General features: G+C 31.9%; 1 protein-coding gene across 1 annotated transcript; it reads left to right on the top strand.

Moving 5' to 3' along the window:
- The first annotated feature begins 5,912 nt into the window (after positions 1-5,912).
- Positions 5,913-10,805, top strand: LOC145305335 (uncharacterized). Its single transcript, XM_080146952.1, has 3 exons — positions 5,913-5,922; positions 7,351-7,524; positions 8,021-10,805. Exons 1-3 carry the CDS (start codon positions 5,913-5,915, stop codon positions 8,224-8,226), a joined length of 390 nt encoding a protein of 129 aa, XP_080003078.1. The 3' UTR covers positions 8,227-10,805.
- The last annotated feature ends 1,945 nt before the right edge of the window (positions 10,806-12,750 follow it).

Genomic DNA, 12,750 nt, shown 5'->3' with positions numbered 1-12,750 from the left:
CACTTTTAGGTTTGATTATAAGCAACGCATCACATAAAAACTCATTTTTTACAGTTATTAAACAAAATCAATGCAATTCTACAATCAAGGTAGTTTTATAAAGCAGTAATCCTTTTTGTAGCTATATTTTTTGCCAAATTTATTCTTTATTTTTATAAATAAACTTAATTAAAATCTAATGATTTGAGATTTCGTAATAAAGAACTTCATATTTTTACTGTTTAGACATATAAATTTTAAAGAAAAAGATTAAAGCCTTTAAGTTTGAATAAAACTGTATTCATTTACATAATAAAAACGTTAAAATCATTAAAGAATCTAAAAAAAGAAAAAAATAAGTAATTTTTATAAATGTTTTTGTGTCGTCTTTATAAACTCTTTCCGCTTTTATTATTAGACTGATAGAATTTAAAATTATAAATAACACTTGTTGGGCCTATCCTATTATATAAACTTAGTAAGATATTTTGTCAGTATCTTAAGGTTTGATACTGCTAAACTGATTGAGTTCTCAATTATAGGGAAACTTTACATTGGTCCCGGTATGGGTTTAAGCTATTTTACGTTCCCTTCTTAACCCTTTAGAAAACAGAGCCCCTAGAGATAAATAAATTGAAATTATTTTAACCTAAACAGTCGGACCCCTTCCAAAGCTTAACCCTTAACAGTTGGGCCTCTTGCCGCACCTTTATCGGCCAGGGGGAGGGGGGGGGGCGTTCAATGCCCCCCCCCCCCCCCCCTATTATCTCACTTCCTATTAGAGCTAAAAGGCTTAAAATTTCCTCTCCATTTTTCCATTTTGTCAATCCAATATCTACAGGTGCTACAAAGTATTGTGGGATATTTTTGATCAGTTGGATCATATCCTGCTAATACGTTCCTTTTTACTAAATAAAGATTCATTAATGATAAATTTTTGTTTGTTTACTTTTTTAGTGCAATAAAGGCAAATCTTCTTTCTGTTTTCCTCATGACTGCTCTTTTTTGTCTACAAGAATTTGTAGTCAAAGTTTCAAAAAAGCAAAATGATATTAAAGAAACAAAAGTTTGTATTTTTCATTTTTAATGTTCCAACATATGTAACTGTAAGGTGTCTTAATTGCCAAGCACAACAGTTTGTTGCTACCTCTCTTATTTTTTTAATTTTATCAAATTTACAGGGTGCCCACCAAACACAGTGTTTTTGATATCTAGCCATATAACCAAATTAAATGTTAAAAAAAGATCTATTTGCATAAATTCTGTGTTATGACTGAACTAATATGGTATTGAAGAAATTGGACTCCAGGTTCTCTAATTTAGGTTAATTTTACATTGAGCAATCTAGTAAATTGTTTTTTTTTGGCATATTTAGAGCTAAAAATGTAACTCAATAAATAAGAGGGGGGGGGGGGGAGTTTGTACACTTATAGGAAATGAAATTCAGTATAAAAGTTTGGGAGGGACGTGTGGGCTTGTTTTTATAGTTATCAATCTAATTTTTGTAAAATCTCTTATATGACTGGATGTACACATAAGACTTTGAAAATTGAATTTTGGTAATTTCCTTCTAGGGGTTTGTGGAGCAAAAGACCCCCAAACACTGAAAACATGAGTTGTGAACTTATTTTTTTTAATGATTTCAACCTGATTTTTTAAAAGAAAACTTTTTTAATATAACTGAACTAAGGAACCATTACACATTCCATTTTGGGATTTTCCTTCTGGGGGCTTTTGGATCATAAAACCCCCAAAAACACTAAAATCATGTGTTTTGAGCTTATTTTTAAAGATATAAACCTGATTTTTTTAAAGAAAACTTTTTTAATATAATTAAACTAAGGAACTTTAACACATTTCATTTTGGGACTTTCCTACTAGGGGCTGGCAGAGCAAAAGACCACCCAAAACATTAAAAATATGAGTTCTCTGAGCTTATTATTAAAGATATCAACCTGATATCAAAAAAGATTTCTTTACAAAAAATCAGGTTGATATCTTTAAAAATAAGCTCAAAACTCATAATTTTAGTGGGTCTTTTTGTTTTGGTGGGTCTTTTGATCCACAAGCCCCTAGAAGGAAAGTCCCAAAATGAAATCTTATGTGTACATCCAGTCATATAAGAGATTTTACAAAAAGAATTAGATTGATAACTATATTAACAAGCCCACATGTCCCTCCCAAACTTTCATATACTGAATTTAATTTCCTATAAGTGTACAAACTCCCCCCCCCCCTTAATTATAATTTTTGTTTCCAAGTGAAATAAATCAGCCCATAGATAGTTCAGTTGTTTTGATTGATTAAAACAGAATCTGTCCTTTTCCCAATTTCCCCACTAATAAGACAATCAATTTTTTGGAAAAATGCAAATCATTTAGATAAATAGATTTTTTAGAAAAATAGATTTGAATTTTTCATAAATATTGTACTCTAGTATAGAAAAAAATTAGGTCTTTGATCATCTATCAAAACTAGTTAAAAATTAACTCTTTACAATATATCAATGAATTAACATAAACATGTTGAATAGCTATTACCAATTTAAACACATAAAATTCGGCTGCAGAGGGAAAAATATGTAAAATGTAAAAATAAATGTATTATGCAATACCATTTATTTTTATCATATATACAAATACAGGGTGTTTTTTTAATAGGACAAAAGTATTGCTTACTATAATCCACTTGCCATTGACAGAAAATAATAATCTATATCTTAATTTCTTTATTGGGTTGGGGCAGTTTGTATGAGAAAAAAATATTTAGCGATTTTCAACAAATTATGCTTTAAAAACTGGTTTTTCAAAGTAGCTATTTTTGGAAGATTTTTTTTATCATGACCAATTTAAAGTGTGGGCAAAAATGCATGCATTTATAAAAATCAAATTGCACGGCGTGTGTTAATAGTAAAAAATGTTATGCATACCATTAGAATTGTCATAAACTCTAGTTTTTGGAAATATATGTATCATATTCATGCTATTTGTAGTATAGAAGCTATGTTTAAAAATCTAAGAAAGTTTTGAAAAAGTGGCTGAGGAAAAAGTAACTTTAAAGAAAAATGCTGTTTTAAAATGAAATTGCGTGTTTTCTTTTTAATTTCAATACTTTTTATAAAACTTATATAAAGATGTTTCCAAGAAATTTTCTTCATGCTGAAAGCACTTTTTTCACTTGTTCTAAAAGGCATTTTTAGAATAGTGTATAATGCAAAAACACCCTTACACAAAGAAATCCTATCAAACATAGTAGTAGATCAAAAGTTTACATAAACAGAAATCAAACACTTTTTATTTTATTAAAATAGGTTAAAAAATAAAAAAGTTACAGCTAAAAAACTTTTATTAAACATTTAACAATTGGGGAGGGAAATTGGTGATAAGAAAATGCATTCAGTAAAATTTGAAAAGTAGTTTTTTATACATATGTAAAAGAAATCTTTTTTAATGCAATAAAAAATGCTTTTTTGATGGTCAATCTGTAGAGTTTATGATGATTCTAACGATATGCATAACATTTTTCTGCTATTAACACAAGCCGCGCAATTTGAATTTTAAAAATATATGCATTTTTGCACACTCTTTAAATTGGTCATGATCCAAAAATCTTCCAAAAATAGGTACTTTGGAAAAATTGGTTTTTTTGACATAATTTGTTGAAAATCACCAAGTATTATTTTGTTATACAAATTGCCCCAACCCAATAAAGAAATTAAGATATAGATTATTATTTTCTGTTAATGGCAAGTGGTTTATATTAAACCATTAGTGACGAACCGGGTATTAAAACCCGGTTCCACCCGGTTCAAGAAAATGTTAAAAAAAAAAGGTTTCCAGTCTTCAAATTGCATCATTCTCAGTATGAATCCCCCCTCTACTACCCTGGTTTTCATTTCCCCCCGGAGCCTGCAGTTTTGCTTACTTCCGTTTGCCGGTATAGCTCAACAAAATTTGAAAACCACGAAAATTTTGGTCAATTCAAAATACCCCTTCTAACTTTTTTGTTTTTATAGTAAAGTCGCTGATTTTTTTCGTGAAATCTAATGTTTATTGACAAGTACATCTATTTGTGAATTCGTTTTATTCAAATTATTATTTTTTATATGATTTTTTTATTGTTTTTTTACGCCCTATTATGACCCGGTTCGGCATGGCCATAAATGCCCGACAGTTTTAAAACCCTGCTCGGTTTTGGTTTTATTACCCGGTTTTAACTTTTCAACCATTAAATATTTTTTTATGATTTATTATTCTTGAGCCACCCTAATCAGTATACCCTAGTAATCTCTATATGTGTCCTCCAATATTTTTATGCTTGTTTTCTGATATGTATTACCCAATTTTTATATGTTCTTTTTTTGTGTGTGTTTTAAAACTTCAAGAAACGGTTTTTTTTAACCGAAAACGGCAGCACCTATAGCCGAAACTTTTAGCTCTATAGATTACATGAGGTTGTGTAGTTTTCAATTACGGATCGTATCAAAGTTCTAAAAAGTGTTCATCTCACTTTGGGCGTTCAAAAATTACATTTTTCATTTTTTTGTCGGGTTTTTTTTGCAACTTTCCTGTGCACGCCACTAGAGCAAAACAAAAAAATAAGTTTTCAGTTTCTACCATTATAAAGCTTCCCTGAGATTTTCAGCTCGATCGGCCCATAAAAGTGGCGCTCGGCACTAATGGGTTAAGCAATACTTTTGTCCTATTAAAAAAAAACACCCTGTATGATATAAGATAAGATTATTTATCAAAACAGATATTTTTATGGTGCAAGCTAACTGTTTTTCGTTTTTAGTAGCGAAGCTACTCTATAATTCGAAATGTCCGTCCGTCCGTCTGTCCGTCCGTCTGTCCGTCCGTCTGTCCGTCCGTCTGTCCGTGTAAGACAGAATAGGTGAAACGTGAATTTCTCGGCTCCTATTAAAGATAGACAGCTGAAATTTTTTGACAGCATTCCCATTATTAAGGAGCACAATTAACTATAAAACATCAAGGGCGGTCGGACCCCTTTTTAGCAGGTTTTAGGCTATTTTTGTATGTTTCACATTTTTCTCCACATCTTCAGTGTTTATGGTCCGATTTTCAAAATTTTTTCAGTTATTAATATCAAAATTAAATTTCCTGTCGTTTACAGAAAACAACCATGACGGCCACACTGCCATTTTGCAGGTTTTAGGCTATTTTTGTATTTTTCACATTTCCACCATATCTTCAGTGTTTATGGTCCAATTTTCAAATTTTTTTCAGTTATAGATATGAGAATTAAATTTCCCGTCGTTTAAAGAAAACATCCATGACGGCCAGACTGCCTTTTTGCAGGTTTTAGGCTATTTTTGTATTTATCACATTATTCTCCATATCTTCAGTGTTTATGGTCCGATTTTCAAAATTTTTTCAGTTATAGATATCAAAATTAAATTTCCCGTCGTTTAAAGAAAACGACCATGGCGGTCAGACTGCCTTTTATCAGGTTTTTGGCTATTTTTATATGTTTTAAATATTTCCCCATATATTTGGTGTTTTTGGTACAATTTTCAAACTTTTTAGGATAAATACACTTTAAATCTACTTTTACGTATTTCCATCCACGATTTTTTGTGCTTCGCTACTTATGGATGTTGTCATCCTTGTTTAAAAATAATTTAGACAATCCTACTTCTTTTTGTCTTAGAATATAATTTGTTTAGAAACACCTAAAAATATTATTAATGTCTTGATACAGACATTGTTTGGACAAACCCAATGCATTGTTTACTTTAAAGGCCATATGATACAACAAACTATTACATTGTTTTTATCAGGTGGAACTATATTGTATTCAGAGCCATGATCATGGACATCAAAGCTTTTTTATTTGGGTGGGGGAGATAAAAAGACGAAATTCTTTAAAATCCTATTTTATTTGGGGAAGGGAGGGAAAATACTTCCACCAAAATGGTTGTTGGTAATTTTTTTGGTTTGGGGGGGGGGGGATGAGTAAAATAACATTTTTTTCTTCTTAAATATACATGGTGCCTATGACATCCCCAAATGCGTTTTGGGTGTGTGTATGTGGGGAGGGGGGTAAACAATAAACACACCCTTGGACATACCTGACAAAACAAAGTATTTTCATTTTTAACCTTTTTAGGGTGTCCCAAAGTGAAAAAAATTATGCATAAATAAGACACAGTTTTAATCAGTAATTAAAGGCCTGTTTTTTGTCACTTGGAAACAAAGTAATCAAAAATTAAAAATTCTCAGTACAGAAAAAAAGTTTATCTAACAAGATTTAATACCAAAAAGAAGAAATGGAGAGAGCTAATAAACATACAGACATAGTATACAGTATTGGAGCCATTACAAATAAGCTGCTGAAAAAATTAAAGGCTTTAATTTTCATAACAATGCTTCGCTACTAAATGAATGACTGTCCCACAAAAAAAAACATATTTAATTATTTGGGAATCGTCCCTTTCGTAACATGGCCCCATAAGGGGTGATTCGTTGCATTTTTAAAATGGCTTTTTATAGGTTATTTTAGGTTAGGTTAGGTTATATTTGGTTAGGTGATTTCCCCACAGGGTTAGGTAATTGGCTCCGCAGGGTTAGAGCCCCCCCGCAAGGGCTAGAAATAGGAGATAAGCTACTGTTTTAAATACAAAGAATCGCCCTATAAGGTGCGATGTTACGAAAAGGACTACACCCGATTATTTTTATATTACTATGTCACCTCACTTTTTAATAATTCACTATATTTTTCAAAAACCTTTTTTTCACCCTTATAATTAAAAATTTCTTTTGCCCACAGGGAGAAATATTCTTTTTTTTTCTTTCTAGGTATATCAAATGGCTGGATTTTTTAATCATTACGACATGCATGTTTAAATATAAAATAGAGACAATGCGGGTTTTTTTAATGTACAAAAGTAATTTTATTACAAGAAAAAAAGAGTATCTTTCATTAGAACTAAAAGTAGCTTTTTGTTCATGTTAAAAATCCTTTTTATGTTTCTCAGAAAAGAATATTATAAAATACATGCATGCCTGAAAATTAGTTTTAAAAATTCGTATTAAACAGGAAAAAGAAACTAAGTCGTCGTTATATTTATTGTTTGTTCTTTTTGGTGTAAGGTTTTTTTTAATGAAACTTTTTTGGATCTCGTTAATTCGATTTCTGCGGATTTTCTGGTTGCCAGAAATGAAATCTACGCATCTTTTTTAGCTAGATGGCATTTGTCTGGTTAAGATTGGATAAAAAATTCTTTGGTTGGTTAAATTTAATAAGTGTGTCAAGTAATTGGTCTCGGTTCCAAACTTTTAAACCAATAATTTTCTACAGTCATCCGACTTAACTTCATAAAATTCCATATTATTTTACTAATTAAAACAGGTTATTCCAACTACAAAGCTCCAACTACCAAGAAAAGCCCCAGTAAAGCGTCGCTTAACTCTGCTGAAGAAAATAAGATCATAGACGAACTGGACGCTATTGCTGCTTCTGAGGCTCTTAGTAATTATTCTGGATCTAATGAGGCTACGCCAAACAATTCTTTCCAATCATCAGGTATCTATCCTTATAAAAAAGTAACAGAATGTTTGTCTGTCTATCTGTACCGAAGGATCTCGCTAATCGCTAAACCTATATGGTTCTCCTTTACAGGGTAGCTTCTCGAAAGTCCTGGGAAGGTTTTTTTGGAGGAGGGTACCACCACCCTCACAAAAGAAATCGCAACAACAAAAAAAACTAGCGGCTGATAAAGTATTTTTGGTAAACAGCTGATCTTAACAAAATTTTAAAAAGCTGTTCACACAAAATGCCTCCTAAGCACTCATAAATGACAACCCCTTATTCTTTGGAATAGTCGAGAGAAAAAAACTAGGCTATGGACGAAGCCGATAGTTGGATAATATTTTATGTAACCCATAACCCAAGCCAATTAGTCCTTTAATTTTGTGAGGTATTTACTTTAAACCTAGCCCTAGCTTGTAACCTTCATTCAGACGGACATAAATTATTTTTCTCACTTAATTCTAGATTGACCTACTTTTAACTAATTTAGGTAACGATGACTCAAATTTGAATGCTTCTTTCGACACTTCCACTCTGATGTCCGCAGCTGACAAAGAATCGGATTATGAAACAGCTGGCAAATCAGCTGATGTCTCATGGGAACAGTCTTCCGCCGCATCAGAAACTAGTGGCAGGACATCTAGCGCCAATATTGTACATTACACCCTGGATTCCTATGAATTTAACGAGGACTAGAACCGGTTTAATTACATATCCAAATTGAACGATGAATGGGACACCTGCCATAGTATGTTAGAAAAAATAATCACCGATGAAGTATGCAAATTATGAAATAGCAGAGTAGAAAAAACGCCGGTGATTTAAATTAAGAGAAACCATATTAAAGATAAAGCATTAGCTTATGCATTTATCTTCTTAATAAGATTTTAAAAATATGTTAAGGAAAAATTAAGATTTTAATGTTAAAACTTTAGTAAACATGTTTTTTTTAAAAAAAAAACCAGAAAAATACATAAAATTTTGCTTTTCAAAAATGGGAATTATGCAATTAGGGAGATAATTGTTACAGTGGCCAATTACGTTTAGAGATTTAATTTCTCATGCTAATGTTTGACAATGTATCTCCTCCTCCCCCCTTTAATGTTTTTTTCTACTATACACTTCCTTGCTAAATTGAATACTTGTATATTATAACTAAAACCAAAATCTGAATCTAATTGCTACAATGTTTACCCATTTATATTGGAAAGATCTTGAAATAATTATGAGATTACTCGTTGTAATAACTTTGGGGGTCAAGTGCAGCTAGTTCATGGTGAAATATTGCTGGTAACGAATACTTTCTTGGATTATTATAAGGTTCCTGGATCCATTCCCCTAAGTTTTAGTTTCCTGGTAGCTGGCAACCTGCAAATTTTCTCTAATAATCCCAGGAAACATTCGTTACTAGCAATATTTCACCATGAACTGCATTTGACCCTAACATTGTATTATTATTATTATTATAATTTTATACTTTTAGAAACAGGCATTTTAGTACCTTTTTATTATTCCTTCTGTACTGTACAATTACATGTTACACGTTGGGCTCTTGGCATGGGTGTATATTCTGCATAAGAATAATTTTTTCCACAAATGCAAAATATTGCATTACCCCCCCCCCCCCCCTTAGATTTTTTCCCCATGGAGGGGAAAAGTACTTTTCATTTTTTCCCTCTCCCACATACCCCCCCTCCCCTCTTGAACAGGGGATCCTGTGCAGAATATACACCCATGGCTCTTGGTAAAATAAAGTTAAAGGTGGCGCTAATAAATATAGAAAGTCTAACAATCTCTTAATTGAACCAATAGAAACATGGCGACGGAACAATGCAACCACATTATTGGTTAGAAATAATACATATACGATATCTTATTTTTCACTATGGCTATGAACTCATTCTAATCAAGCGGATATTATTAATCGGTTTCGAAGCCATACTGGCAAATAAATTGTAAGAGGGGGAAAGCTAGATTTATAATTTATATAAATGCGTCATCTTTAACTTTTTATACCTAATCGCACAACGTTGATAATTTTATAATATTTGGACACATTTTTGGCCTATGCATGATTGAAATTAATTAAAGCAAGACGTGTCCCTCTTTTATGTGTAATAAATAATGTAAAATAAGCCTTTTTATTGTAAAAATTGTTAGGTAGGTAATGTTTTAAGTTTTTTGTCTTGTAAATTGAGAAGTTATACATTTTTATTTTTTATTGAAATAAGCTTAATTTAAAGCAATATTTATTTTAAAATTGTTACATTAAACAACCTATTTAATGCGCAAATGGCACTTAGAATTCGAATTTAAGGATGAAATTTGGCATGAGTAATCCTTGCTAGGTCTATTTTCCCTACATCGAATAAAAAGTTGGAAAAGTAAACTTAAAGGCAAAAAGTTGATTCAAACGTAATTAATGATGGTTTTGCCCGGAAAATAGCCAAAACACCGTCTTAACGGCTGAACCGCCAGCCGTAACTCTTCCAACTTTTTATTCGATCTAGGGAAAATAGACCTACCAAGGATTACTCATTAAAATATCATCCTAAAATTTAAATTTTAAGTGCCATTTGCGCATTAATTACGAGATGGTTGCATTAAAAAAAACCTCCTTATTTAAAAAAACAAAACAATTTCATTAAGAATATAAAATTAAGAATAATTACGTCTGATAGTAGCGATGGTTCAAAGAAAAGGGTCAAATCCAGATTGAGTGGACAATAGTCTGTTTTGTGTTTATTATATAAGTCCCCAAAGTTTTAAATAACGTTTTCTTTTTCGTTGGCTTATTAAATTTGGGGACTTATACTCAATATTGATTGGTTGGTTATTTAAGTTGATTGTTCTGACGTTTCAACCTAAATATTAATCTACAGGAGGGGTAATTTTGTGTATCATCATTGGGGGGGGGGGATACATATATTTTACAGCTGTTTGAATTATTAATAATAGTTTCAGACTAACGTACATAAAATATAGAGTAGTTACGCTTCTAAAACTGAAAAAAACATTTTGAATCTACCTACAAAAAAATGTACTCAAAAAAATTAACCACTTACCTATATATTGTAAATTACACCAAAATATTCCAATAACACTGGCGTCTTCTTAAGCTTTATAGTTTACTAGTTACTTTATTTTTATACTTATTTAATATTTTAACCTTTTTTATTATCTTATGTATTCACCATTTATCATATATTATTTAACTCATTGTTTTTTTTTGTTAAAATTGAAGAAATATAAAATACTTAGTGATTTTGAAAACATTATTGTTTTATATTTACCTTTCTTATGTAAAAGTAACAGAATGTTTGTCTGTCTGTGTGTGTCTGTCTCGTTAAACGCTGGATCGATATGTGTCCATCCATCCGCTCGTAGGAGTTACTTTCTTTTATTTAATTTAGACACATTAGAATTGTCCTTTCAATTTCAAACTTTGCATGATGATTCCTTTAATAGTTAGAGATACGATATAGGAAGCATATCAACTCCATAATCGTGTCTAAGTACATAGGCGTCCAAGGGGGGGGGTAATGGGCCATTTGGAACCCCCAAACGATTTTGGGGGTGCCGTAGGCACCCCCAAAATTTTGTGAACAATACCCCCCCCAAAAAAAAATTACCCCTACCTTGGGGGTGCCGTAGGCACCCCCAACGATTTTGGGGGGGGTATTTACCCCCCCCAAACCGTTTTGGGGGGGTAAATACTCCCCCCAAAATAGAAAATCTTTAACAAAAAAAATTTTTGCGCGCTTCGCGCGCATTTTTAATACTAAATTTTTTATAAAATTTAAATTACCCCCCCCAAAAATTTTACCCCGGGGGTAAATTTTGGGGGGGGTAAACAAATTTTACCCCTGCCAACAGATTTCAGGGGGGGTAATTACCCCCCCCAAGCAAATTTTACCCCCGGGGTAAAAATTTTGGGGGGGGTAAAAAAAATTTGCGGCGCGCTTCGCGCGCCATTTTACCCCCCCCAAAACCAAATTACCCCCCCCAAAATAAAAAGCTTGGACGCCCCTGTCTAAGTATCTTATTTATTTGTTTTTTTTTTAATAATAATTCCTAGTATAACAAGGTACAATATTATGAGGCATCTTTGTAATGGAAATCCTAAAATTGAAAAGGTGTCTTTTTACTCGACAAGAGTTATTGTTTGTGTGTTCTAGATTCTGATTTTAGAGCTTCGCTTTTAAGAATGTGTCATACGTGTTTATAAAAAGCGAAGCTTCTCTATAATTAGGATCGGTCCGTAACGGTCCAACGGATAGCTTTTTTGTTAATTTAGGCATGTTATAATTGTCCTATCTATTTCAATCTTTGCACGATGATTCCTGTGGTAGTTAGGTAGGATTTAGAAAGCGTAGCAACTCTATAATCGTTACCAGAATGTCCGTACGTCCATTTTAAACATGTTGATTTTTCTAATTTTTTAACAGCAAATTTTTATGTGTTCTTATCCGTTTGATCTGATTTTTGGTATATTGATTCCTGGGACAACAAAGAACAATATTTTAAGCGAAGCAACTCTATAATCAAATCCTAAAAATGTAAGTATGTCCATAAACTCAATAAACATTATCCTGTATCAAGAAGTTTTTCAACAAATTTACTTACAATTTTGCTTCGACTCTTATACTTTTATATTCTGATAATTCAGTTTAGACACTATACAAGTGTTAATGTCCGTTTGTCCTACCGTTTCAGTGCTTCGCTTTTATGGATGTTGTCATCCTTGTTTTAATAATAAATCCTAGTATAACAAGGTACAATATTATGAGGCATCTTTGTAATTGAAATCCTAAAATTGAAAGGGTGTCTTTTTACTCTACAATAGTTATTGTTTGTGTGTTCTAGATTCTGATTTTAGAGCTTCGCTTTTAAGAATGTGTCATACGTGTTTATAAAAAGCGAAGCTTCTCTATAATTAGGGTCGGTCCGTACTTCCGTAACGGATAGCTTTTTTCGTTAATTTAGGCATGTTAGAGTTGTCCTATCTTTTTTAAACTTTGCACGATGATTCCTGTGGTAGTTAGGTAGGATTTAGAAAGCGTAGCAACTCTATATTCGTCACCAGAATGTCCGTACGTCCATTTTAAACATGTTGACATTTAACTTTTTCAACAGCAAATTTTTATATGATAAAATAATCCGATTAATCTGATTTTTGGAATACTGATAAAACTAGGAAAACAAAGTACAACGTTAGAA

The sequence above is a fragment of the Acartia tonsa genome, chromosome 14 (assembly GCF_053477335.1).
Source record: "Acartia tonsa isolate MP-2025a chromosome 14, ASM5347733v1, whole genome shotgun sequence".
Classification (NCBI taxonomy): domain Eukaryota; kingdom Metazoa; phylum Arthropoda; class Copepoda; order Calanoida; family Acartiidae; genus Acartia; species Acartia tonsa.
This window is presented reverse-complemented; position numbering and strand designations above follow the sequence as displayed.

Excerpts from the sequence above, each read along its gene's own strand:
- LOC145305335 (XM_080146952.1), top strand. Across the intron at positions 7,525-8,020 it reads CAATTCTTTCCAATCATCAG|GTAACGATGACTCAAATTTG; the intron begins GTATCTATCCTT and ends TAACTAATTTAG.